Source organism: Leptonotus elevatus, chromosome 18 (assembly GCF_054856555.1).
Source record: "Leptonotus elevatus isolate MCC_2025b chromosome 18, RoL_Lele_1.0, whole genome shotgun sequence".
NCBI classification, from domain to species: Eukaryota; Metazoa; Chordata; class Actinopteri; order Syngnathiformes; family Syngnathidae; genus Leptonotus; species Leptonotus elevatus.
Window position 1 is genome coordinate 18,154,426 of NC_141256.1, and position 23,405 is coordinate 18,177,830.

The 23,405-nt window shown below is 48.4% G+C and overlaps 7 protein-coding genes across 9 annotated transcripts; 4 read left to right on the top strand and 3 right to left on the bottom strand.

The window, feature by feature from the left end:
• The first annotated feature begins 11 nt into the window (after positions 1 to 11).
• On the top strand, positions 12 to 2,928 carry rrm2 (ribonucleotide reductase M2 polypeptide). The gene is made up of 10 exons (XM_086060992.1): positions 12 to 290; positions 370 to 438; positions 1,013 to 1,159; positions 1,229 to 1,345; positions 1,431 to 1,564; positions 1,654 to 1,748; positions 1,827 to 1,960; positions 2,041 to 2,145; positions 2,215 to 2,328; positions 2,590 to 2,928. Exons 1-10 carry the CDS (start codon positions 198 to 200, stop codon positions 2,740 to 2,742), a joined length of 1,161 nt encoding a protein of 386 aa, XP_085917118.1. The 5' UTR covers positions 12 to 197; the 3' UTR covers positions 2,743 to 2,928.
• A 361-nt stretch (positions 2,929 to 3,289) lies between these two features.
• On the top strand, positions 3,290 to 6,550 carry LOC147159065 (galectin-8-like). The gene is made up of 8 exons (XM_086060905.1): positions 3,290 to 3,402; positions 3,707 to 3,795; positions 4,091 to 4,298; positions 4,375 to 4,494; positions 4,563 to 4,649; positions 4,721 to 4,809; positions 4,889 to 5,054; positions 6,181 to 6,550. The coding sequence occupies exons 1-8, from the start codon at positions 3,364 to 3,366 to the stop codon at positions 6,328 to 6,330; spliced, it is 948 nt and encodes a 315-aa protein (XP_085917031.1). The 5' UTR covers positions 3,290 to 3,363; the 3' UTR covers positions 6,331 to 6,550.
• LOC147159066 (ribonucleoside-diphosphate reductase subunit M2-like) lies at positions 6,406 to 9,312 on the bottom strand. The gene is made up of 10 exons (XM_086060903.1): positions 9,076 to 9,312; positions 8,928 to 8,996; positions 8,207 to 8,353; positions 8,021 to 8,137; positions 7,802 to 7,935; positions 7,603 to 7,697; positions 7,391 to 7,524; positions 7,206 to 7,310; positions 7,023 to 7,136; positions 6,406 to 6,761 (listed from the first exon to the last, which is right to left on the bottom strand). The coding sequence occupies exons 1-10, from the start codon at positions 9,166 to 9,168 to the stop codon at positions 6,609 to 6,611; spliced, it is 1,161 nt and encodes a 386-aa protein (XP_085917029.1). The 5' UTR covers positions 9,169 to 9,312; the 3' UTR covers positions 6,406 to 6,608.
• Positions 9,313 to 9,483: 171 nt separating this feature from the next.
• On the bottom strand, positions 9,484 to 13,075 carry LOC147159067 (claudin-20-like). The gene is made up of 2 exons (XM_086060904.1): positions 12,758 to 13,075; positions 9,484 to 12,005 (listed from the first exon to the last, which is right to left on the bottom strand). Exon 2 carries the CDS (start codon positions 11,980 to 11,982, stop codon positions 11,212 to 11,214), a length of 771 nt encoding a protein of 256 aa, XP_085917030.1. The 5' UTR covers positions 11,983 to 12,005; positions 12,758 to 13,075; the 3' UTR covers positions 9,484 to 11,211.
• Positions 13,076 to 14,248: 1,173 nt separating this feature from the next.
• On the bottom strand, positions 14,249 to 15,167 carry LOC147159068 (uncharacterized). Of its 3 annotated transcripts, none has more exons than XR_015090903.1 (2): positions 14,825 to 14,976; positions 14,249 to 14,477 (listed from the first exon to the last, which is right to left on the bottom strand). XR_015090903.1 is itself a non-coding variant. In XM_086061443.1 (2 exons), the coding sequence occupies exons 1-2, from the start codon at positions 15,018 to 15,020 to the stop codon at positions 14,380 to 14,382; spliced, it is 291 nt and encodes a 96-aa protein (XP_085917569.1). In that variant the 5' UTR covers positions 15,021 to 15,167; the 3' UTR covers positions 14,249 to 14,379. The 3 variants fall into 3 exon arrangements, 1 of the variants encoding a protein (XP_085917569.1); XR_015090902.1 differs by having other exon boundaries at positions 14,249 to 14,480; XM_086061443.1 differs by having other exon boundaries at positions 14,828 to 15,167.
• A 250-nt stretch (positions 15,168 to 15,417) lies between these two features.
• Positions 15,418 to 19,612, top strand: ubr7 (ubiquitin protein ligase E3 component n-recognin 7). Its single transcript, XM_086061070.1, has 11 exons — positions 15,418 to 15,627; positions 16,349 to 16,480; positions 16,629 to 16,762; positions 16,831 to 16,891; positions 16,968 to 17,063; positions 17,145 to 17,198; positions 18,235 to 18,340; positions 18,403 to 18,653; positions 18,723 to 18,888; positions 18,956 to 19,017; positions 19,391 to 19,612. The coding sequence occupies exons 2-11, from the start codon at positions 16,364 to 16,366 to the stop codon at positions 19,478 to 19,480; spliced, it is 1,137 nt and encodes a 378-aa protein (XP_085917196.1). The 5' UTR covers positions 15,418 to 15,627; positions 16,349 to 16,363; the 3' UTR covers positions 19,481 to 19,612.
• A 602-nt stretch (positions 19,613 to 20,214) lies between these two features.
• Positions 20,215 to 21,557, top strand: LOC147159070 (cytochrome c oxidase subunit 8A, mitochondrial-like). The gene is made up of 2 exons (XM_086061071.1): positions 20,215 to 21,036; positions 21,416 to 21,557. Exons 1-2 carry the CDS (start codon positions 20,926 to 20,928, stop codon positions 21,527 to 21,529), a joined length of 225 nt encoding a protein of 74 aa, XP_085917197.1. The 5' UTR covers positions 20,215 to 20,925; the 3' UTR covers positions 21,530 to 21,557.
• The last annotated feature ends 1,848 nt before the right edge of the window (positions 21,558 to 23,405 follow it).

Sequence of the window (23,405 nt, forward strand, 5' to 3'; positions counted from 1 at the left end):
TTGCGTCACACTTAAAAGTACAGCGCGAGCTGCCCTCCGATTGGTCCGCAGTGTTCCCGGCGCCAAGATTTCAACAAAAAGCCCGCAACCGCCCGACCGACAAATCAGTCAGTCGCCATCCCGCTCGCTTCGCTTTGTGACTTTAGCCTTTTTTGAGTCGAAGTACTTGGAAGTCGTCCACTTTAGTGCGTGTGAAAATGCAGTCTGCTCGCTCGCCCCTGTCCGCCTACAACAACGAGAACAAGCTGAGCGCTGACGTCAGTAAGATGTCGCTGGACAAAGAAAACACGGTGAGCGATCGTCAAGCCGGCGAGCAACTTGCAAAATGGTCCGAATTTGTATTGCTGAATTCTTCTTTTGGTCTCGCAGCCTCCAAGCCTGAACTCGGCGCGCGTCTTGGCGTCCAAAACCGCGCGCAAAATCTTCGCCGAGACGCCGGTAAGTGTTAGCCACAGGTTAGCCACCTTAGCTAGTCATTGTTCACCGGCAAATTGACAAAAGTTGCAAACGTTCGTTGTCGTCTTGTAACTTGGTCAAGATGGCAAAGGCCGCTTTGTTGACTCGTTTGGGCGCCAAACCGCTTGTGTGAGTGAGTGTGCATCTTTAGCTGCTTCGAGCGAGATGCAAATGTTTCGCACCAAATTAAATTCTGATTTGCGAGTTGTGTTGACGACCTCATAAATCCAATCGGCCCCGCCCTCACACACACTAGAAACGAACTGTATCGTACAAAAACATATCATACAAAATATATTTTTGCTAGTTAGTGTTAGGGGTGTGGCCTAGTCCGTGACGTCACAAACGGGAGTCGGGTTGCTTATCCTGCATGTGACGTGAGCGTGTGGCCTCGCGGATGCTCACAATTTTAATTTGTGGGTCTTGGTTGGGTCACGCGTATTTAAAATTATGTTCACAACACCCAAAAAATCATGAGTGACAGCTTGTAAAAAAAAAAAAGAAGAAAAAAGTACTGCAAAGAAACCACAGCGTGACAGATTTGCGCTTGTTTCAGCTCAAAGGCGTGAAGAAGAATGTTGGCGAGGAGGCGGAGCCTCTGCTGAAAGACAACCCCCGTCGCTTTGTCGTCTTCCCCATCCAATACCACGACATCTGGCGCATGTACAAGAAGGCCGAGGCGTCTTTCTGGACCGCCGAGGAGGTCCGCACACAACCGAGGTCTCGCGTGTCACCGCGTTTGTATCGTGTCCTCACGTGAGCGTGTGCGTAGGTGGATCTGTCCAAGGACACGCAGCACTGGGAAGTTCTGAAGGAAGACGAGAAGTTTTTCATCTCTCACGTCTTGGCCTTCTTTGCGGCCAGCGACGGCATCGTCAACGAGAACCTGGTACGATGAATGCTGTTTTGCTCGCGCGCGAATCGCTTCCGACGTTGGCTTCCCGAGGTCACGTATGTTGCGGTGCGTCCGCCAGGTGGAGCGCTTCACGCAGGAAGTTCAGGTGACGGAGGCGCGCTGCTTCTACGGCTTCCAGATCGCCATGGAGAACATCCACTCGGAGATGTACAGCCTCCTCATCGACACCTACATCAAAGACCCCAAGGAGAGGTCAGATGATGATGATGATGATGATGATGATGATGATGATGATGATGCATTGGCTGGCACGCGTTTGACGCCATGTTGGAACCCGTTAGGGAATACTTGTTCAACGCCATCGAGACCATGCCGTGCATCAAGAAGAAGGCCGACTGGGCGCTCAACTGGATCGGCAACAAGAACGCCACCTTCGGTAATGAGCGGCCGGTCGACATCTCGTCTGGCGACCGCCGATTGATTGATTGATTGATGGCGGCTGTTTCGTTTCCAGGTGAGCGCGTGGTTGCCTTCGCCGCCGTGGAGGGCATCTTCTTCTCCGGCTCCTTCGCCGCCATCTTCTGGCTGAAGAAACGCGGCCTGATGCCCGGACTCACCTTCTCCAACGAGCTCATCAGCAGAGACGAGGTCAGGGCCCCGCCGGCGTCCATCGCGCGTCTTCCATTTTGTGCCTCGGACGCGCGTTTGACGCGTCGGTGTGCTTTCAGGGTCTCCACTGCGACTTTGCGTGTCTGATGTTCAAGCACCTCGTCAACAAGCCGTCCGAGGACACCGTCACGTCCATCGTCAAAAACGCCGTGGCGATCGAGCAGGTGAGCGCCGGCCGCCGTTCGTCCGTCCGTCCGTCTCCTTCCTTCTTGACGTTCGTCTTGGCGTTTCAGGAGTTCCTGACGCAGGCGCTGCCCGTCAAGCTGATCGGGATGAACTGCGAGCTGATGAAGCGCTACATCGAGTTTGTGGCCGACCGACTCATGATGGAGCTGGGATTCGCCAAGGTCAGCTGACCGGCGGGGGAGAGGGGGGAGGAGCTTGCCGGCGGCCGTCATGATGAGTGGCGCAGGGGTCCGGACCTCAGCCGAAGATGGGGGCTGAGCGCCGCCGCCAACGTCACGTCGCAGGGCATGTGGCCCGCCGGCGGACGGATGGGCGGCGGCGCGACACAGACGCCAGACTGAACGGTCGCCGGGCTCGGCTCAAGCAAGCGTTTCCCGCACGCGGTTTGTCTCACATCTTCTTTTGTCGTTCTGTTTTTGTAGCTGTACTGTGTGGAGAACCCGTTTGACTTCATGGAGAACATCTCCCTGGAGGGCAAGACCAACTTCTTTGAGAAACGCGTCGGCGAGTACCAGAGGATGGGCGTCATGGCCGCCACCACCGACAACACCTTCACGCTCGACGCCGACTTTTGAACGCGACCGCTCCCTCCTTGTCATTGCCATGGAAACCTCACGCAGTTGTTTGCATTTTCAGTCAATCAGGACAGGAAATATCTGTACATTTAATGTAAATTAGTTTTTATGAATTGTTTTATGTTTATTTTACTGAATTTATATACCATGTGTAAATGTGTTTATTAAAGTTATCACTTTCTTAAATATGTCTTCTTCTTTCTTTCTTTTTTGTCACAACAGAACTAAAAAAATGTTTTGGGAGCACTTCAAATGATCTCTTGCACCCCATAAACACCCTTTTTCTTTTTTTATGGCGCTTGTGGGGAAATAAACCAGAATTTAAAAGTGAAAGAACTTACTTCACAAGTAGACAATGTGAATACATAACCAGAACCCAAATAATCCAATACGAATTCAGAACATAAAGCTATTTAATCCACTTGAGTTAAATATTAATTAAACAGTTACATGTTTTAAAAAAATTGAACGACAGTTGGTTGCTATCGTTGATCGAGAACACGAGTCACGTGATAGGCGGATCTAGAGCAAACGCCTCTGGTAAGTAGCAAACCTCACGTGACAGTGCAGTGACGTACCCGGAAATACGAAGTACTCCTGTGTCGACTTTGAAGAAGGAAAATGTCGATTAGCCAAAGTAGACAATCGTTTGTCAAGCCGGTGAGTTTTTCTTTGTTTCGTGTTTACCCTTTGAGTTTCAACTGACTCCACATTTTTGCTTATTTCAGGCCACTTTTTGGCACTTTTCTCACTCGGACGCTCCGTCATGCACAACAGACCCAACGACACAAATGTTTCAACCCTCTAACGGCTACACAAAAAAAAGAGTTGCCGTTTATATTATCTTTGAAAGGTTACATTATCAATCGATACTTCTCGTCTGTCAAATGATTGTTTAAAAAAAGCGTAATAGCACGCCTTACCGCCTTGAGCTGTTCTGACGTCATCTCGACTTTGTGCGCAGGCGCTTCCGTTCTCATGGACCATCCAGGGTGGACTTCTTCCCGGCGAGATGATCCTCATCCAGGGAACGGTGCCTTCTGATGCCGACAGGTTGGCGCCGCTGACAGACAGCCTCTTCCTCACCTGCTCCCCTTTCTCCTCTTCCTCCTCTTCCTCACCTCACCTTCCTCTTCCTGACCCCTGCAGATAGGACTGCAAGAGGTGGCTGTAAAATAACATTTACGATTTGTTTTCCCCAAAATGTTTTTTTTTCGTTTATTTGAATTGCCGTTGACTTGTGCGCTGAAGAAAAAGCAAATGAAATTTTTATTAAAAGTTTTGCCCCCACCTCCTCCCCCCTCTTTGGAGGGTGCTAAATAAAATGAAACACAAATCATCTTGGCAGGTTCCAGGTGGACCTGACATGCGGCAGCAGCGTGCAGCCGCGAGCCGATGTGCTCTTCCATTTGAACCCGCGCATGAAGAAAGGTCAACTGGTGTGCAACACGCTCCAGGGGGGTCACTGGGGTTGCGAGGAGATCCTTCAGCGCATGCCCTTCGCCAGCGGCGCCCCCTTTGAGTTGCTGCTGCTCGCTCTCAACGACCGCTTCAAGGTGACGACGGCCTGCTGACGCTCTGCCCAAGTTGAATTGATGCTAAGCGAAACATGTCGCCCGCCGCGGCTTGCAGGTGGCGGTCAACGGCGCTCACGTGTTGGACTACAAACATCGCATGCCGCTGGATCTGGCCAACACCCTGGCCGTCTCGGGAAAGGTCCGAGTTGACGTGGCGGCCGTCCTGCCGCAAGCTGTAAGCATCCGAGTTTCTGACGGAAGTTGCCAACGCCGCGATGACGTGCCACGTGTCTCGTTTTGCAGGCGACGCCGTCATCGTGTGACGGCGGGCGGTCACGTTCGTCCGATGACGTGGCAAGCTCGCGCATGCTCGTCATGTCAGCTGACCCGGTGAGAAAGAGAGAAACTTGATTTGCAATCGATTTTAAACTCATTTCAAAAATATTTTCTTTCTTTCGCAGCGTGGCGGGTTCCGAGGTGAGCTGGCGGGCGGGCTCCGTGCCGGCAGCAGCGTCGTCGTCCAAGGACGAACCAATCAGCCGGCGGAGAGGTACTCGCTCACCCCCCCCCCCCCCCCCCCGCAAAGAAGCCCGTAACCGCGGCAACACGTTTGTACGTTTCCTTTCCAGGTTTACCGTCAACCTGCGCGTGGGCAACAGCGACGACATCGCGCTGCACCTCAACCCTCGTTTCAAACATCAAATGATTGTGCTGAACTCCTTCCTGTCCGGTTCCTGGGGCGTCGAGGAGCGCCGAGTGGATGTCTTCCCTTTTGGACCCGGACTCTACTTTGAGGTCATAAAAACACCATAATATCAAATGAATATGTATTGATCACTTGGTCTTAATGTCACACGAACTTTGAGATGGCACTTTTGTCACCACGAGAGAGAGAGCCTGTGTATTACACTTTGGTACACAGGTTCCCTCTAGTGGTAGGCGAAAGAATAACTAAATATGAACGCTGATGTATTCTACGGAGGACCAAAACTAAAAATAAATAAATGAATACAATTGAAAATAAAAACTGAAATAAAAACATAATCCAAAAATTTAATACCAAAGAATAAATATAAATGGAAATTAAAACAAAATATAGTATAAAATAAAGATTCAAAAACTAAAAATAAATGTGGAAATAATCACAAAAATAAATACATAAATAGAATTAAATATCAATCAATGAATAAAAACGCTCTGCTCTCACATTTATTGCTGCAGACGCTCTGTTATTCAAATGAGGGGGGCGGTCTTAAGCATTAGACTCCGCTGTTGCAAACGGCCTTTCATTGGTCGAGTGAGCGGGTCGGCAAACAAGGACGTCTCGCCGCCGCCACTGGCTTGCATGGAGAGCTCCAGCAATGGACGACGATCTTGTCCACTGTCACCACAACTTGAAAGGAAATTTGCAATGGCGGAGTCCAACCCAAGACACACTTAAGACCGCCCCTTCATTTGAATAACATTTCGTCCTGACAGAGCGTCTACGAAATAAATGTGAGAGCAGAGCGTTTTTAATTGATTGATATTTAATTCTATTTATACATTTATTTTTAGAATTTCATTTATTTTGTATTTATTTATTATTTTGTTTATATTTTTAGACTAGATACATTTTTATATCCATTTAAAATTTTCTCTTTTCTTCATTTATTGATTAATGTACTTATTGTTAATTTTGGTCCCCCATAGTATTTAGCTTGTTTATTTAAAACTTTTTGAATGCAGTAGTTTTTTGTTTTATATTTTACTTTTTGACACTTGTGATGCATAATTTGAACCTTCAAAAATAGACATTATGAGAGCAATTTAATCTTCCAATTTAGAATAAAACAAATTCCAAAGCCACAAAGAGCCCCATCAGATGACCAAACGAGCCGGATGGCGCCATGTTGTTGACGTGCGCCATCTTGTCGTTCAGATGATCATCCGGTGCGAAGCGGACTCGTTCCGCGTGGCCGTCAACGGCGTCCATCAGATGGATTACAAATACCGCGTCCGAGACCTGCCAAGCGTCACGCGGCTGGAAGTGATTGGCGATGTGACGCTGAAGGACGCCAAGCTGATGTGATGTCATCACGGCAAGGTGGGAAAACTGCGACTGCGACTTCCTGTCTGGATTATAGTCTTGCTAACTGCGCTGAGCTCAAGTCAAACTTTTTTTAATGAACAAATGACCACTTGTACAACTTTTAATTATGTAAAATGACAGAAATATAAATACATTAGCAACTCTCATATACATAAAAATAAGAAACTATTTACAATAAAACAATCCCAGCATGCAACGAGACCAGTCATTGATTGCGTGGGGTTTCCGTGGCAATGACGAGGAGGGAGCGGTCGCGTTCAAAAGTCGGCGTCGAGCGTGAAGGTGTTGTCGGTGGTGGCGGCCATGACGCCCATCCTCTGGTACTCGCCGACGCGTTTCTCAAAGAAGTTGGTCTTGCCCTCCAGGGAGATGTTCTCCATGAAGTCAAACGGGTTCTCCACACAGTACAGCTACAAAAACAGAACGACAAAAGAAGATGTGAGACAAACCGCGTGCGGGAAACGCTTGCTTGAGCCGAGCCCGGCGACCGTTCAGTCTGGCGTCTGTGTCGCGCCGCCGCCCATCCGTCCGCCGGCGGGCCACATGCCCTGCGACGTGACGTTGGCGGCGGCGCTCAGCCCCCATCTTCGGCTGAGGTCCGGACCCCTGCGCCACTCATCATGACGGCCGCCGGCAAGCTCCTCCCCCCTCTCCCCCGCCGGTCAGCTGACCTTGGCGAATCCCAGCTCCATCATGAGTCGGTCGGCCACAAACTCGATGTAGCGCTTCATCAGCTCGCAGTTCATCCCGATCAGCTTGACGGGCAGCGCCTGCGTCAGGAACTCCTGAAACGCCAAGACGAACGTCAAGAAGGAAGGAGACGGACGGACGGACGAACGGCGGCCGGCGCTCACCTGCTCGATCGCCACGGCGTTTTTGACGATGGACGTGACGGTGTCCTCGGACGGCTTGTTGACGAGGTGCTTGAACATCAGACACGCAAAGTCGCAGTGGAGACCCTGAAAGCACACCGACGCGTCAAACGCGCGTCCGAGGCACAAAATGGAAGACGCGCGATGGACGCCGGCGGGGCCCTGACCTCGTCTCTGCTGATGAGCTCGTTGGAGAAGGTGAGTCCGGGCATCAGGCCGCGTTTCTTCAGCCAGAAGATGGCGGCGAAGGAGCCGGAGAAGAAGATGCCCTCCACGGCGGCGAAGGCAACCACGCGCTCACCTGGAAACGAAACAGCCGCCATCAATCAATCAATCAATCGGCGGTCGCCAGACGAGATGTCGACCGGCCGCTCATTACCGAAGGTGGCGTTCTTGTTGCCGATCCAGTTGAGCGCCCAGTCGGCCTTCTTCTTGATGCACGGCATGGTCTCGATGGCGTTGAACAAGTATTCCCTAACGGGTTCCAACATGGCGTCAAACGCGTGCCAGCCAATGCATCATCATCATCATCATCATCATCATCATCATCATCATCATCATCATCATCATCATCTGACCTCTCCTTGGGGTCTTTGATGTAGGTGTCGATGAGGAGGCTGTACATCTCCGAGTGGATGTTCTCCATGGCGATCTGGAAGCCGTAGAAGCAGCGCGCCTCCGTCACCTGAACTTCCTGCGTGAAGCGCTCCACCTGGCGGACGCACCGCAACATACGTGACCTCGGGAAGCCAACGTCGGAAGCGATTCGCGCGCGAGCAAAACAGCATTCATCGTACCAGGTTCTCGTTGACGATGCCGTCGCTGGCCGCAAAGAAGGCCAAGACGTGAGAGATGAAAAACTTCTCGTCTTCCTTCAGAACTTCCCAGTGCTGCGTGTCCTTGGACAGATCCACCTACGCACACGCTCACGTGAGGACACGATACAAACGCGGTGACACGCGAGACCTCGGTTGTGTGCGGACCTCCTCGGCGGTCCAGAAAGACGCCTCGGCCTTCTTGTACATGCGCCAGATGTCGTGGTATTGGATGGGGAAGACGACAAAGCGACGGGGGTTGTCTTTCAGCAGAGGCTCCGCCTCCTCGCCAACATTCTTCTTCACGCCTTTGAGCTGAAACAAGCGCAAATCTGTCACGCTGTGGTTTCTTTGCAGTACTTTTTTCTTCTTTTTTTTTTTTACAAGCTGTCACTCATGATTTTTTGGGTGTTGTGAACATAATTTTAAATACGCGTGACCCAACCAAGACCCACAAATTAAAATTGTGAGCATCCGCGAGGCCACACGCTCACGTCACATGCAGGATAAGCAACCCGACTCCCGTTTGTGACGTCACGGACTAGGCCACACCCCTAACACTAACTAGCAAAAATATATTTTGTATGATATGTTTTTGTACGATACAGTTCGTTTCTAGTGTGTGTGAGGGCGGGGCCGATTGGATTTATGAGGTCGTCAACACAACTCGCAAATCAGAATTTAATTTGGTGCGAAACATTTGCATCTCGCTCGAAGCAGCTAAAGATGCACACTCACTCACACAAGCGGTTTGGCGCCCAAACGAGTCAACAAAGCGGCCTTTGCCATCTTGACCAAGTTACAAGACGACAACGAACGTTTGCAACTTTTGTCAATTTGCCGGTGAACAATGACTAGCTAAGGTGGCTAACCTGTGGCTAACACTTACCGGCGTCTCGGCGAAGATTTTGCGCGCGGTTTTGGACGCCAAGACGCGCGCCGAGTTCAGGCTTGGAGGCTGCGAGACCAACAGAAGAATTCAGCAATACAAATTCGGACCATTTTGCAAGTTGCTCGCCGGCTTGACGATCGCTCACCGTGTTTTCTTTGTCCAGCGACATCTTACTGACGTCAGCGCTCAGCTTGTTCTCGTTGTTGTAGGCGGACAGGGGCGAGCGAGCAGACTGCATTTTCACACGCACTAAAGTGGACGACTTCCAAGTACTTCGACTCAAAAAAGGCTAAAGTCACAAAGCGAAGCGAGCGGGATGGCGACTGACTGATTTGTCGGTCGGGCGGTTGCGGGCTTTTTGTTGAAATCTTGGCGCCGGGAACACTGCGGACCAATCGGAGGGCAGCTCGCGCTGTACTTTTAAGTGTGACGCAACCGATAGACCAATCAGATGGCACACTCCGCCTCACGTGACGTCTCTTGTCTCATTCTGAGGCAAGCTTGAAAAGCAGCGCCAAAATGTTGTTACAAATTACTCAATTGCGATTTTATGACTTAAAAGACATATTTTAACATTCACACGGTAAATCGGTGATTATTCCACTCTAAATTTGAACCGAAAAAGACACACCGGCTACGTTTTCATTCAATTTTGACACACGTACATTGAAACCAAATTGTATGTATGCGCGCGTGCGCGTGAAAGCTGAATTTTAAACGATGGACTCAGAAACGATTTCACAAATCCTGATAGTTATCCGGACATTCTATTCGTATTTGGAGGTTAAAGTTTGTCGCAAAATTGCTATCTCGAAGCTGTCTTTGTGGCGGCTGGTCAATAGAGGGCGCTATGGTCCGCAGCAGCATGTTATTTTGCTTGAGGAAATAAAATGATGAAAAGATTCATATTAAAATACAAGTGTTTATACATGTAAGTATTTAATTATATATTTTTATGAGCAGGATAATTAGTATAAACAGTGGAACCCCGCACAGACACGTATTTTCTCAGTATTTCACATTTAAAAAATATATATTTGTATTGTTTTGTTTTTCAGGGCAACCCTCATATTATGTGGAAATACTGGAGTTTTTTTTTTTTTTTTAGAATGTTTCCAATGTATTTTTGGTGGACGTCAACGATATGCAGATTTTTACAGAATCTAGAACTGCGGTTTGAGTCTGACAAGTCATAGATATGTTCGGACAGCTTGCGGCAAACTTGTTTATGTTGCTGATAAGACACTAATATGAAATATCACAGATTTATTTGATGTCGTCGTCTTGTGTGGTCAGCACGCGAAGGATCGAGAAGACAGATGACGTCCAGCCAGGATTTGATTTCATTCAGCAACATGGACGTGAAGTGACGAGGTCAGTTGCGCTGTTTAAATCTCATCTCACATCATAAAATACAAATAAATAATCTGTTAGGTCAAGATGAAAGGAATTCATTCCAAAAAAGTAAATTGTGCATCTTAAGGAAATATGACATCCGCATAACGGTCGTGTTGGTAAACGGTTCCGAAGTTGTTACACAAAGGTCCAAAGAGGCTGCATCGTTTGCAAAATGAGCGGTTATGTCGTAAAGCTGCTCACAAATGGCTTGCGTGACTTTTTTTCAGACCAATACCAGTTTGAGTATTCACACTTACGTTTGCACTGATACCAAGCACCAATACCGCAGATACTTTTTGATCCATCAAATTTCAATGAACAAATTCTTTCTTTCTTTCTGATGCACACGATTATTCGCTGATGTTTGCAGTATAGCGCCAACTACGATTATTAGTGGCTGGTATCGACCTCTTTTTTAGAAGATCTGATACTGTGAAAAAAGACCCGGTCAGCCTTATACCGATACACGTTATCGCTACTCGTCCATCTCTCGTTTACATTTGTGTCAAGTCGTTTTGCTGAGGAACCATTTGACATTTTCAAATGCAAAATGATTCAAAAGATCCTTTTGTTGGTCGAAAGGCGAAGTGATTGATGTTCACTGCAGGTCCTCGATTACATTCCGTGACTTCATACAGCTGTACGTGCGTGCGTGCGCGCGCGCGCGCGTGCGTGTGCGTGCGTGCGCACGTGTGCACTGAGGCGTGTTGTGAAGATAATGGGAAGCTAAGAGCGTGATCATTGTCCTCCACGCTGCGCCGCCTTGCTGATGTCCTTCAGGGCCGCCAGGAAAAGATGGAGAGGACTCCGGCATGCGAGCTGCCTGGATCAGGACCGCTTCGTCGGGACTTGAACCAGGATCTTCTCCCCTTCTCTGCGAGGGTCAGACATATTCCTGCCGGCTGTAACTGTCCTTCACGTCTTTAGGGACCCGCTTGGAGGGGGACGCGTGCATCTTCTCCGCCGCAGGGGAGTCGACGCTAACCGCAGCTTTTTCCCGGTCGTGGCTTTGTGTCCGCGGGCAGCAGCGCTCCACCCGGGTCAAGGCGAACCCGTCGAGGTCCGTGGGGGTCGGGTAGTCGGACGAGGTCCACCCCGGGCAGGATAAACAAAAGATGACGCCTCCCGCCAAGAGGAAGCCGGCAGAGACGAAGGTGACGCCGAGCGCCCCCCCGGGCTGGTATTTGCTCCTGTCGGGGCGTTGGGCACTCGTGGAGGCGGCCACCACCTGCGAGGTGTACCAGCTCGCCGGGCCCAGGCACAGGGCGCCGGCCAGGACGAAGAAGCCCCCCGCCGCCACGGCCGTGCGCCCCTTGGCTCGGTGGCCGCCCCCCCAGCGGGTGCACCGCAGCCCTAAAGAGGCCAGGCACAAACCCAAGACCGCCAGCAGGCACGCCAGGACCATGGCGGCCCGCGTGGCCTGCAGGTAAGGGGGCGGCGCCAGCGGCGAGCTGTCGGTGGTGCAGCTGAAGACGCCGGCCCCGTACCACACGCAGTCCATCCACAGCCCCCGCGTGTGCCACATTGGCGCCACCATGCTGGACCACGCCCTGATGCTCACCTGCCAGTTGGGCAGCAGCGCGGCCACCGTGGCGCCCACCGTCCCCAGCAGGGCCAGCGCGAACGCCAGGATCTGCGCCGCGGCGGACAGCATCGCTGCCGCGCCAGGCAACCGTCCTGAAAACAACGCAGGTTCGAGAATAGAAGAGAAAGTACGATTGCGAGCGTGGAAACGGACGTGGGAGGTCGGACAGCAAATGAAAGTGTGAGCGTGTACCAAAACGGAGGAGAACAAAAAGAGACAAGAAGTTCTATCTGGGGTTCGAGGTGCATTAAGGGTGGGTTTGTCAACAATGTGAAACATGTTCATTATTTACGAGCAACAACGTTCATGCGTGTGAGGACAGTCGACATCTTCCGAGTCAGATTTCGCAAAAACGATGTGAACAGAATGTCCGGCAAGAACGGAAACAAAGTACCGGATGTCTCAGCCGTTATGTTTTCGGGTTATTAAAGTGGCTTCCCTCGATTCCAAGAAAAGCAACTTTTTCTTGACCGCGCCATTCGGCCGGCGTCTTCGGAAACAATCGCACGACGTATGCCGTCGTTTTTCATTTTAGTCCTTTTTTAGAGCTCATGAAAAAAAATCTGTCAAAATTCTGTAAAACAGCCAGGAGCGAAGTGGGTTGCTTCAGTGAAAATGGCTGCCAGTCAATGAGTTAAATAGATTGTAAGAACATAAAGGCAATCGAATGAAAGACTGTAAAAAAAAAAAAGTGCATGAAAGCGTGTGAGCGAGCGTGACGGACGCACAGCTGAGTCCTCGGGGAGGGGCGGGGGGCGCGGGGGGGTGTACCCCATCATGAGCATGTACAGGCGCAGCGTCCCTTGGGAGGACGATCCAAATGTGAAGGCTGCGTCGGTCTCACCTGCACGGGACTGCGGCGCTCTCCAAGTGGCGATTCCCCTCCGTCGCCGTGGCAACCACACACGCAATCTTACATCCTGGGCACTTTGTGGAAGCACTTCCAGTCTCACCTGAAGGTCACCGTCGGCCGGACGGCTTCCGATCTGACCACTCCTCGTCACGGGACGCTGCCCGTATGTCCCGCTCCGGTCCTGGTTCTTGTTTTGGCCCCTTTGGAGAGGACCATTGAAAGGGTTTTTGGTTGCGGTGCTGCTGCGGTCCGATGAAGAAAAGTGGTGCGTGGCTTTCGCTGATAAAGACGTCGTCTTTGTGCAATCAAAGTCAGGCAGTCATGTGACCCTCTGCAACACGCTGATAAGGCCCCCCCCCCCCCCCCCCCCCCCCCAAAATCACCAGTGACGGACCCCGCAGTGGGCCCCACCCCCAACCCGTTATTACGGTGTTATCATCGAAACAAGGCAGCGCGCCCCATCAGTCGCCAAAAACTGCCCGAGTGCATCGGCGGCGCCGAATAACGGACCACCTTCAGCTTTGATGAGGCGACGGGATCGCCGCAGTGATGTCACGCTGGCAGGACGCCGCCTATTTGGAGGCGGAGTCGTTTCAACGCCGGCGGTCGGTTGGTGTCGGAGCGTGAAATGGCGCAGAGGTACAAATGCATCAGAACCTCACCGACGTCCTCATGTCACGGGTCGTTAGGGTCCAAATCAGGAGTTCCATTATGAAGCCTTCAGCTTCCGTTGAAACGAAACCTTCGAAAGTCTTCCAAAGTCCAGCAAGAACAAAATGTCTACTTTCATCCATTAATCAATAACTCATCGGTGATCCAATGAATTAACAACTATTGCGATAATGAATCGATTGCAGTGGCTCGTTTTGGCGGGATGCTAAGATTAGCCTGAACGAGTAATACAATGAAATCAGCACATTCTTGCTTTTTTTTTTAGTATTGAATTTTCAATATTTTGAGTTTGATCCACTTAAATTGAGGAATAGCAATTACATTTGAGCATCATCATGTCTTTGTGACTTCAATTAGCTTCATTGAAAGCCCCAGTTTGACCTTTCACCCCACAATCAGGGCCATCATTGTTTAACCATCTGGCACAAATGATAGCATCACCCCCACCCAACAAGACTCCAGCGGCACCCCAACCCCCCCTTTACAATCTCACACACACACACACACACACACACACACACACACACACACACACACACACACACACACACACACACACACACACACACACACACACACACACACACCTCATCTGTGTCCGTCACGCTTTGGCGCGCGAGGACAAACGTGAGCGCGCACACGCGCAGCAAGCAGAAGCATGAACACAACCGCGTCAACAAAACACTTGAGAAGTTGAGACGTGCGAACGTCACAACTCAAATTCGTGATACAAGTTCATTAAGCCAAGCGCCCCCTGAAGGTGAAACAGGATATTGAGCTCAAGCCACTGAATGACATAAAGGAAAAAGATTGCCGTTTCAAGTTTGACATTTATTAAGTCAATGAGACAGGAACAAATAAACAAGCAAAACTTTTGACATGCGGATTGTGGTACAAATGAGCGTCAGTGGAACAGAAGCGAGTTTTTCTTGGCTGGACTTTCACGTTTTGGATCTTTTCGCAGGCGGTTGAAGGTTCGACTCGTGCGTTTTTTCTGCCTCATCATCGCTGTCGTCTTCTTCTTCTTCTTCTTCGTCATCTGCTGCAGAGGAATAATTGGTTAACTTTATCATTACAGTGTTTCATTCCGAGCTTACGTCACAACTTACTCAAAATGACGCTCTCCACTCATTGAAAAGCATTAGACTTTCATGGATCGTTGTAATTTCATTAGTGTGGGATTATTTTGATTTCAAAATGTGATGAAATGTCGTTTCAGACTACTATAACAATCTACTTGCTTTGTATGCTAGTCACGACCAAAAACAATAGTCAACGCGCTGCTTGTTTACACTGTGTAATGAAAGCGTTTGGAAATAAGAGAAATGCCCGGATGTTCGGAATGCAAACTGAGAACATTTGTCAATTTGCGTCTTGGGCGCTCACCACCAACTGCGCCGTCTCCGGCGACTCTTTCCTTCTCCACGAGCTCGCTGAGAAGCCGCGAGACGTCCTGACTAACTTTCTGAATCCCTGCGATCAAAGACGAGAGTGTGTTCTCGACCGGAACGTTTATTTTTTGGACTTTGTCAGCTCGTCCATCTCTGAATTTTAGCTCCGCTGTAAGTATGGCAGCAGCCATCTTTACTACACTAGTCTCTGACGTCACCACGCGCAGTATGCTTAACGCACATAAAATATAAAATATACAACAACAAAATATCTCGCGTCTCTCTTCAGAGTTCTAAATCGTTTAAAATTAAAAGTTTAGTGTTCGTTTTTTGGGGGAAATTAACTATGACCTCTAACCTTTGTATACCGCGAAATTAAATTGCGGAAGTAAACCGGATGTTGTCGTGACTCGCCGGAAACCCAGCGTATCATAGATATAAATAGATCTCGCACTGAGCGAGTATCAGACAAAATGTTTGATAGTAATACCGAATTTATATCTAGTATTTAGCACCACAGTAATAGTATTACCATCGACGTTTACACTACATATATATATATATATATATATATACACATATTCAATGTGTTTGACCGTACGCTTTTATGAAGCAGCGTTGCCACATCCAATATGGCAAACGCAGTCAATGCGGGCTCTATTTAAAAGTGATGTCTATGTCGGTAGCCTAGCGCTTTGGACCGCAAAGTCCCGTCGTGTGCGAATCTCGGTGGACGTGTAGCAAGCGATTGTTTTGTACCGCGAGCAGTCTCTGATTTCTACCAGTAGACTTCCTTCGGTAAGCCAGTTTTTATCTTGACCAGTAATGGTCTCTCGTGGCCATTTTGGCACAGGCAGCTTGGTCGTTCACCAGGACGCTAACTAACTAGCATTGCGTACAGTGGTGCGTCTTGCATGCCATCGTAAATACGACTGGGGTGCTTTTTTTTCCCGATCCTCTTTATTGGCAGTACAATTTAGCATTAGATTCAGATTGAAATACGTTTATTTGTCATCAAATTAAAAACACTACGGTAGCAGTGAGCAATGAAATTATCCTTTGCTAGTGTTCCTCCGGTGATAAAAAAAAAAGAATCAACTATTTTAAAAGAGCAATTTCATATAATGAAAAATAAATACTAAAGGAAAGTGTGAATGGGCATTATACAATTAGAACAATTTAAAACCAATGTCAGTTTAATTAGCCGGAGAGTGAGGCGGGTCAAACGAGGCTGATGCTTTTAGGGACGGTTGGAAAAACAAACAACGCATCTAACCACCTTTTAACACAAGCATTAAGATGCGTAAAAATGTTGGTATTTGCCAATTCAAGTAGTGCACAGTGCAAACATCCATGTGATTACAAAACAAAAAGTTTGACAGGTTGTGACGTCATCTGTTCAGGAGTCGCTCGCGTGTGCGGAGAAGCCGTTTTGCCTTGTGGTTCTGGCTGCGATGCTGCTGTGGGGGTTCTTCACATCATTTTCTTTTTCTTTTCAAATTGTCCACACGCCAAAAAGTGGTGACAGGCGAAGATGTCCGAGGAGCAGACCGTGTCGTTGGTGGACGTCCTGGAGGAGGACGAGGAGCTGGAAGAGGAAGCTTCCGCCGTGTTGGCCGGAAGCGACTCGGACCACTGCTCGTACCCTCAGGTGAGCGCCGCCGACGTCTCAATGGCGCAATCAAGAAGAAAGCCGATGGCTCTCTCGTGAATTGAAATCAACAAAAGTCAAATGGGAAAGTGTTGCGTGCTCGTTGACGCCTGCGTGCGTGCGTGCGTGCGTGCGTGCGTGCGTGCAGGGCTACGTGAAGCGTCAGGCCTTGTACGCCTGCAACACGTGCACCCCCAAAGGAGGCCAAGCAGCCGGCGTGTGTTTGGCGTGTTCCTACAAGTGCCACGAAGGTCACAACCTGTTTGAGCTCTACACCAAGAGGTGATGACCTTTCACCTCTGCGCCCGTCGCCCGTGACGGACGCTTAATCAAGCCCTTGTTCTCTTCAGGAACTTTCGCTGCGACTGCGGAAACGGCAAGTTTACCGACGCGCCGTGTAAACTCTTTCACGTGAGTTACGGGACGTTCTTTTTTTTTCTTTTTTTCTTTTGTCTTTCTTGTCCTGACGCGCGTTTTTGTGAACCAGGACAAAGAAAACGTCAACGGCCTGAATAAATACAGTCACAACTTCTTCGGCGAGTACTGCACTTGCGGCCGGCCGTACCCCGACCCCGAAGACCAGGTGACCCTCGTGCCGGTCCGTGATTGGCTGTGCGCGCCAGAAAAAACCCGGCGCTGATCTTCTCATTGATTCTGTCGTCAGGTGGAGGACGAAATGATCCAGTGCGTGTTGTGTGAGGACTGGCTGCACGGCCGGGTGAGATCTCGTTGACCTTAAGGCCGCTCTTATTTAGCCATATATAAAAAAAAAAGGTAGAAAATGGCAGTTTGATTAAAAAAAATTTTTTTAAACCAAACCGGAGCAATTCCATGTTTACAATAATGGCTGATTATCGGCGCCAATGTTGGGCATTTTGACGAATATCGGTATTGGCCGTCAGATTTTGAATTTCAAACCATTAAAATTTTAGGGAAGCATTCATTTCAAATTTCAGTTGACTTTATACGAGATGCTGCTGACCCTGGGAACTTTCTGAACCTTTTGTTTTTGTTCCACATTAAAACAAAAAAATTGAAAGTTTTAAGATTTCATTTTTTAATTTTATTTTGGAAAAATAAACATTTACTGTAGAAAATTATACAGAGCTATGATATTTACTTGTCTAAGCTGCCATTTAACTTTTGAAGACGTACCGATAACCTTGAGAGTTCCCTGAACATTTTGTCTGTCGTCCAAGATAAAAAAAAAATTAAAAAAAGCTTCTACATTTTGAAAAGCCTGAAAAGTTGTTCAGTAAACATTCTTTAAGACATTACAATAAAGAATAGAAAACATGAACATCGGCTCCAAATATTGCTTATCGGCCTCCTTGACTAATAAATCGACATCAGCAAAAAATATTGGTCTCCCACTCGACTCGATCCAGCAGCACTTCCACTGAGCAGCGTCTGAACTCCATCTGCACCTTCAGGAGATGGAAGAGCAGTCTGGTCAGCTGAACGTACTTCAGGACCGCCACAAATTGGCATGAAGCAAAAAGTAGAGCCGCTGTTTTTGTTTCTGAAACTGAATTATCTTTATTTGCAGCTGAAATGTTGTTACTTCTTTAGCTGTCAATTTATTTGTATCTTTGCATAAATAGAAAAGCTATATTAATCATCTTTTTCAAATGGCGTTGCGGGCCACTAAAAATGGTCAGGCGGGCCGCAAATGGCCCCCGGGCCGTAGGTTGGATGTCTCATAGGATCTTTTTGTAAAAGCTGAAATGAAACAAATTGTTGCGTTTTTTCAGCACCTGGGCTGCGACGTTCCCGACTGCGTGGAGCTGCAGGAGATGATCTGCGAGTCGTGCATGAACGCAAACGTCTTCCTGTGGAGCTACGCCGCACACCTGGCAGGTGAGGACGGCGGCGGGAATTTCCTTCGAAGAAGGCCCCTCGCCGACCCGCCTCCGATCCAGTTCCAGGCGGAGCGGCGGAGTCGGAGGCGGTCGCGACCGGCGTTCCGGCCGAAGAGGCGACGTCCTCGTTAGGGGATCAGACGGACGAGGCCGCCGAGCCCGGCCGGAAACGAGGTCGTCTGGAGGGCAAAGAGGGTCCCGCTTGCAGACTGAAGGCGCTGGAGGCCTCCGGCGTCAAGCGGCTCCGGTCCGGGGCGGTCTTCTGGCCTTCTGGTTGGCGCTTCAAGCTGTGCCGCTGCGACGCCTGTCAGGTGCGAGCGCCGCCACTTCCTGTTGGCCGGCGGGCCGGCGGGCGTCCTCACGTCTGGCTTTGCGTTCAGGGGCGGCTGGCGGAGGCGGGTCTTTCCTTCCTGCCGGACGAGTCGGACACGGTCCTGGCGTACGAGAATAAAGGCAAGCGGCAGGAAGGCGACGCGCCGGCTCCCGACCCGCTCATGTCGGCGCTGGACAACCTCAACCGCGTCCAGCAGCTGGAAATCATCCACGGTAAAAAGCCGACAAGCCCAAAACCTCATCGCAAATCGATCGCTTACTCGCTTCTACTTCCTGTCAGGATACAACGACATGAAGAGTGAGCTCAAGGACTTCCTGCAGACATTTGCCGCTGAAGGAAAGGTCAGCGGCTTCTTTGATTTGCACTTAGACAAAAGTAGTGCTTTAGTGACATCTTGGCGTCAGGAACTACATTCAGGCCAGTTGATGACTTTCAGCTGGACAGGAATAGTGCTTTGGCGCCATCATGGTACCAAGGGCCTACGCTGAAGTGAGTTGAGGAGTTTCATTTTGACAAAAGTAGTGCTTTGGTGCCACACAACTATGACGTGAGTTTGAGTTAGGCAGAAGTAGTGCTTTGGCGCCATCTCTGTGCCAAATGACTACGTAGAAGTGAGTTGAGAAATTGTGTTTAAACAAAAGTAATGCTTTGGCGCCATCTCTATCCACTTTTAAGTGCCAATTTGACATTGAGGTGACCTTTCCCATGTCATAGGTCGTGACCTCTGATGACATCCGTCAGTTCTTCGAGCTTCAACAAAGTCGCAAACGACGACAAGTGGACGGCCGCTTCCACTGCGCCTGATGACCTCTGACCTTTCCCCCGTCACGACCTCTGACCTTCTCCCCGTCACGGGCCGGACGCTGCGCTCGCTCGCGTCCAAAATGTTTTCTCGCTTTCCTTTCCAATGACAAATAAAACACACTTGGGATTTTGCTTCGTTTTGGCCTTCAAACGCGATCGACGGCCAGTAAACAGGAAGTGACAGCAGCTTTGACCTTTGACCTCAGCGGAGAAGGAAGCGCCAAGTCCAACTTTGACGGGGTCCCGAAGGGCAATGACCACATTTATTTTTCATGTTCAATGAATACCTTGTTGACACGTCACATGTGCTAAGAACAAGACCAATCACAGCTCACCTGTTTGACGGCTTCGGTCATGTGACCTCAGCAAACTGAACCTTCGTTGGTCGTTACCCGAACCCTCAACGCACGTTATGTCATCTTCAGTCGACAGCAAAATGTCTTTTTAAAGGTATTGTACATAAAAATGTAACAAACAAATCATTCACAAACTAAAACAAGTACTTTCAAAAAAAATGCCATTTCAAAAAATGATTGTCCATTTTGTTAATTTCATTTAAGATGATTTTATTTCGCTGTTACTTTTTGAGCAAAAGAAAGAAGGAAAGTCCAAGTTGCCTTTGGTAATTGGAAATTACTGTACTTCATTTCACAACATTTACTAACAGTTTTGTTTTGTAATCTTGCACTGGACAAATATTCTTCGTACTGTATTGTACGGTCATTCATGGTAGTACGCTAGCACGCCACATGGTGGCGCCTCATCAAATTTGCTATGCTACTAGGTCACTACTATGGAGGTCCAAAAATCCCAAAATAAGTCAAAATAAAAACAGATATGAAAAATAGAATTTAAATTTATATGAACGAGAAAATGGATGGATGAAATAAAAAAGTGTGTGTATATGTATGTATATATATATATATATATATATATATATGCATATACTTGGACCTTTTTGAGACGTTTTTTGTGGCGGGGTCGGTCATGGTACTCGGACCGCTGAGATCTCTCACAAGTAACGTGCTACAGCTGAACGGATGTTTTTTTTGTCTACAAAATAAGTGCTTGTGGAAATTCTTCTCTCCTTTTGGCTAGCCAACAATAGCCGCCCATGGCTCGCTTATCTACCTCAACTCTCAAAAACACCTTACAGTATTTGTGTATTTAGAATATTAGGAAAATTAAAGTGAAAAATCCAAAACTATTGAACGTGCGTGCGTGCGTGCTGTTGATAGCAGCATGTGTTTCTTCAAACATGTTCCCATCACGTCAGGTCTTCTATTCTGGGAACAAAATGCAATTAGCTGTTCTGTTGACTCTTTCAATTCCCCAGACCACCACTGACCCCCCCCCCCCCCCCCCCATCTCGACTGTATCCCCCACGGTGTATGAGCAGCAAGTGAAGACGACATCATCTGAGGTTGAGCAGCACTCTCATCAGGATGGCGCTGAAGGTGGCATCAGGTTTTCTCGGCGGTCCCAAACAGTTTTTGCTGAAGGCGAGCGCGGCCTCGGTCTACAGCAAACCCCCCAAGGAGCGCATCGGAGCTGGGGTAAGGAAACTTTTTGGTATGGCATGATAATGACAGATGATGTGTCGCGGGCCTGCATGGAACTTGATGACTATTAAGCTTTCTTAATTGCCGATTGTTGCCGAATGTTGCCGATTGTTGCCAAATGTTCACCCATGGCAAACAGGTCTTAGGTGAGGGGCCAGACAAAGCACGGCTCAAAGACCCCTAATGACGTGGGTCACCGGGGCCCCCCTCTGGAGCCAGGCCCGGTGGGGCTTGTTAGCGAGCGCGGGGCCTGCACCCATGGGGCCCTAGGCCTTGGGATAACGCTGGAGGAGCTGGTTGAAGTGGGTGTGGAGAGGAAAATGGAGAAAGTTGAAATAAACAACTGTGTGTGTGTTTTTACTGTGTCTGACAGCAAAGTATTTTTGTCATGTCGGCGTTTGCCGTGACCATGTTGGCGCCGGCTGGCTGGATTGTCCATCATCTGCCCGAGTATCGCCGGAGGTCCCGCCAGAAGGCCGACAGATGACCGCCTGTGCCTCCTCATAAAACCGCAATAAACACTAAACTTCTTCTCTTTGTTCACTTCTTCTCGTTTTTATTTGAAAAAATGCCGAAAGTTGCCAAAAGTTGCTAAAAAAATGCCGAAAGTTGATAAAAAATGCCGAAAGTTGATAAAAGTTGCCAAAAAAGTTGCCAAAAGTTGCCGAAAGTTGCTAAAAAATGCAGAAAGTTGATAAAAGTTGCCGAAAGTTGCTAAAAGTGCCGAAAAATGCCGAAAGTTGCTTAAAAAATGCTGAAAGTGGCCGAAAGTTGCTAAAAGTTGCTAAAAAAGTTGCTGAAAAATGCCAAAAAAATTGCTAAAAAATGCTGAAAGTTGCAAAAAAAATGCCGAAAGTTGCAAAAAGTTGCTAAAAAAGTTGCCGAAAGTTGCTAAAAGTTGCCGAAAGTTGCTTAAAAAATACTAAAAGTTGCCAAAAGTTGCTAAAAGTTGCCGAAAGTTGCCGAAAGTTGCTAAAAAAATGCCGAAAGTTGCTAAAAAAAATGCCGAAATTTGCTAAAAAAGTTGCCGAAAGTTGCTAAAAGTTGCCAACAAAGTTGCCGAAAGTTGCTAAAAGTTGCTAAAAAATGCAAGGGTTAGGGTTAGATTTAGTGGGTTAGGGTTTAGGGTTGGGTTGGGTTAGGGTTAGGGTTGGGTTAGGGTTAGGGTCAGCAACTTTTTTAGCAACTTTTGGCAATTTTTAGCAACTTTCGGCCTTTTTTAGCAACTTTCGGCAACTTTTTTGGAAACTTTTTGGCAACCCTTACCCTAACCCAACCCTAACCCTAAACCCTAAACCCTAACCCTAAACCCTAACCCTAACCCTAACCCTAACCCTAAACCCTAACCCTAACCTAACCCAACCCTAACCCAACCCTAACCCAACCCTGAACCCTAACCCTAACCCTAACCCTAAACCCTAACCCTAAACCCTAACCCAACCCTAACCCAACCCTAACCCTAAACCCTAACCCAACCCTAACCCTAACCCAACCCTAACCCTAAACCCTAACCCAACCCTAACCCAACCCTAACCCTAAACACTAAACCCTAACCCTAATCCTAAACCCTAACCTAACCCTAACCCTATCCCTGCCCTAACCCTAAACCCTAAACCCTAACCCTAACCCTAACCCTAAACCCTAACCCTAAACCCTAACCCTAACCCTAACCCTAACCCTAACCAGTGGAGGGAGTTATAGAAACCCTGATTAATTTCATAGCCCTAATCCTAACGGCCTAACTCCAGCTAATCCAATCACAGTGTGTGACACCTCGAATAATAACCTTGGCTAGGCGGACGACCGTGGAGAACTTGGCTTTGATACCGTTTGGTAGGGATTATTGGATGGGTTTCTCAAAAAGGGAAATGATTATGAAGAGTACAGGTTCAACAAGAGCCAAACACATTTTTGTTATTAAGAATTTGTATGAAACCGAGGTGAGACATAAGCACAAGAGTTGCAGAATAACGAGCGCCGGCCAGTGCCTTGCCCTAGGGTATCTTGACAACCGTCCAGTCTAATGATGAGGCGGGAGGTACTCGGGAGTTAACCCCTTTCCAAAAACCTAACCCAGCCAGAGCCTTCGGAGGGTCGGACTCGGTCAAAGCAGTATGTGTCTCACCATGTAATTTAAATATACTGTTATGCGTACGTGTTATTATGTATGCAAACATCAAGCTTTTTCAAGAAATGTGAACGGGATCTTGTTCACATAATTGACTCTTTATAATATCAACTAAAGGGTAGCCTCACAAATATATCATTCCCTGATATCTTTTATACACAATAGAAAAATGTTCATGTTCAACTACTTTCACTCTTCTTCCCATTCTTCCCTCAGAATAGGAGGGAGTCAGTGG